Source organism: Charadrius vociferus, unplaced genomic scaffold (genome assembly GCF_000708025.1).
Source record: "Charadrius vociferus isolate BGI_N301 unplaced genomic scaffold, ASM70802v2 scaffold161, whole genome shotgun sequence".
Taxonomy (NCBI): Eukaryota; Metazoa; Chordata; class Aves; order Charadriiformes; family Charadriidae; genus Charadrius; species Charadrius vociferus.
In genome coordinates, this window is record NW_009646928.1 from 2,823,093 (window position 1) to 2,825,965 (window position 2,873).

Sequence of the window (2,873 nt, forward strand, 5' to 3'; positions counted from 1 at the left end):
GGGCCAGACCCCCCGAGAGCCGCCCCTGGTGAGCCCCCGGGAGGCGCGGGAACCCCCAGCGCCCTCGGAGGGGGCAGCGCGGCCGGGCGGGGGGGTGCTCGGCAACAAAATATACCACCCCCCCGCCCCCAAGCAGTGGGGGGTGTCCCTCGCCTCCCGCGGCCGCAGCGCGCTGTTTAACCTCGTGTATTTGTAAACTTGTTGGCTGCATCGTTTGTTTTTACAGGTTTTAAGGCTTTCCGAACTCCTCTCGGGGAGGACGGAGCTGAGCGGCTGCCCCGCGGTGTTCGCCGTGTTCTGGGGGGTGGGGGGTGTCCTGCTTTTTGAAAAGATGCTGTTAGAAACTATTAGAGCTGACAGCTCCCTGGACTCGAGTGAAAACAAACAGCAGAGTAAAGCTGTAAGAAAGCGGCTTATTTCTGCCCTGAACCACTGAGGGAGCCGGTGCTGAGCAGCCCCGGGCGCCCGCATGTGCAACCGGACGGCCCTCGGCACAGCGCCGCATCTGCCTACAATTAAGGGCAAATTATTTGTACCAAAACCGCACCGCTGCTGCCGCGAGTCTGGGGTACTTCTGGATGTCACTTACTTATCTCCAAGACTACTCTGCGTTTCGCAGGACCGGGTTCTGCTCCGGGAGTCGCTAAGTACCAAGGCCAGACCCGTCCGGTCCGACGGGGCGGTCAGCAACCGGCTAATTGCAGATGAAATCCTCCACCCCCGGCAGGCCCGGGACAGGACTGCAGCGAGCGCGGGGCTAAGCGGGACCCGCAGTTCATGAGGACCATGAGCTCCAAACTCCGGGCAGGAGTCGGGGCTCATCCTCCAGACCGCAAAATCCTCCGTTTCCGTTAAACGCTTAAATTGCGGAGTCCCTCTCCTTTAACTAACGTGGGCACCGCAGAGCAGTGATTACCCCAAACCGGCTAATTCTTCAAGCAGGGCAATTATTGATCTCCAGAGAAGCACGCTTCGCATCTCATTTTTAATCACTTTTTGTGCTGTGCAAAGAGAAATTAGCAGAGGCAGGAAGGGCGGGGGGGGCTGCTGCTGGGAAGGCTGCTGCCTCTGCCTGCCACCCTTGGGAAACTTTTTTTTCCATCCTAGTAGAAGTTACGGCATGTGAAACAGCACTGTGCTAATCGCAGTGAAGACAAATTGACTCCATAGCTTAGCTATAAAGGGAAAATAATCTGTTCCCCTGTCCTCTCAGCCGTACTGAGACCATGTCATCCGATAGGTGTTTGTCCTGTATAGGATGTGGAAGACAGGGCACCCGCTCTCTGCCCCTCACCCCAAATAACCCAAACCCTTTGCACTTGCAGGCTGTGCATGGTTGCTTCCAGGGTCACAAACAAGCCAAGGGATTTTTATTAAATACTCACCAGGTAACACACAGAAAGAACTATGTCCAGAGCCGACCCCTCAAGCTGCTTTTTCTGTCAGCGATTTACACAGCACCCATTCCCCACAGAAATTAGAGAAATCTCCTCTCTGTCCCGAGTGAAACTTGAAATGCCGGAAGCACCGCGAGTCCCTCCACTCTTTGCTCCATCTTTACTCTTCTTCCACCACTTTAGAGAGGATTTCTGCTCCCTCTGAGGTAATCACAATGGTATGTTCAAACTGTGCTGATCTGAAATGCACATTTAATAGTCAGTTATTAGGGGGTAAATGCGGCCACCACGCCCGTAAAACTCACCCGTTTTTTTGGTTTTTTTTTTGGCTGTCAGTGGTCAGTTCCACGGCTTAGGAAAGATTAAAAAATAACATCAGGCACCTTTTATTGTCTAGAGAAATTGCAGTCCATTTATCCTGCAGAATCTTAAATTCGGGGGATCCTTCCATTATTATTGGCTCTGCAACAAGAAAAACAAAATGTTTTCTGAAGTTAGCCGCGCTCCCGTGCGGACTGTGGGGCAAGCAAGAAAGGGCGGGGGGGTGTCCCAGCAGGTAGCTCCCCTTCCGCACAGGTCCCGTCCTCCCTGGGCTGGCACTCTCTCGCAACGCTAAAACGTGAACTAAAGAGGAAGACGAAATATCAAGGTAGGAAGTTGCCCATTCCTCTTTTGTAAAAGCGGGGAATTTTAATCAAGCTTTAATTAAGACCCCGTGGATAATAACCAAAGCACCAACCACGCTTATAAACAGCAGATAGTTTTAAATATTTGAATTTTTAAAACGGGCTTAAAATGTTCATTAAATCAGCAAAACAACAATTTTCTTATTTCCCTCTAATTGCCGCGCCATTTAGGCACACAGTGAGAAAGAGGGCTTTTCCCCCACCAGCTCGCCATAATTGGTATTTAGCGCGTTCAGGCTGCGGGGAGAGGCTCTCACTGGTTACCGGCGCTGCAGTCCCCAAACCCAAACAGCAGCTCTGGCTGGCAGCAAATGACATGAGAGCCACCAGGCAGCTCGCTGGTAAACCACGGCTTCGGGGACACAATCGCACCCTCCTCATCCTCCACAGCCCAAGTGTGCCGGCCCAGTCTCCGCCTTGCCAAAAATATGCGTCAAAGGTGTCATTTAGTAAGATTTATAATTAAACCTTTCGTGTTCTAAACCTTGTCGTTTGGAAGCTATTTCACCCAATTGGTTCCTTCATGCATTTTTAAAAATGACATTTGAATCTGCTTCCTAAGGGGTCACTGTCGCCGGCACCCCCCCCATCTGCATGGATATTTCTATACCCCAATAAAGAAATGGTACGGGTCTGGGCTGCTCTGTGTGTGTGTTTTTTTAAAAGAAAACGGTAGCAGAGAGTTACTAACCTATTGTGAACGCCATTCCCTCTTCCATTAACAAATCACTGTCATTGGCTACAAAAGAAAATAAAAACCTGTTTATGGCTGTTGGGGCTTTTTTTTTTT

General features: G+C 51.0%; 1 protein-coding gene across 1 annotated transcript in view; it reads right to left on the bottom strand.

Annotated features, from left to right (window-relative positions):
* Window positions 1–1,557: 1,557 nt before the first annotated feature.
* Window positions 1,558–2,873, bottom strand: part of METAP1D (methionyl aminopeptidase type 1D (mitochondrial)) — a 26,885-nt gene continuing 25,569 nt past the window's right edge. The window contains exons 8-10 of the mRNA XM_009894552.1: window positions 2,775–2,822; window positions 1,781–1,859; window positions 1,558–1,636 (exon numbers count right to left, since the gene is read on the bottom strand). Coding sequence (XP_009892854.1) covers window positions 1,558–1,636; window positions 1,781–1,859; window positions 2,775–2,822 — 206 coding nt within the window. The remainder of the gene's footprint in view (window positions 1,637–1,780; window positions 1,860–2,774; window positions 2,823–2,873) is intronic.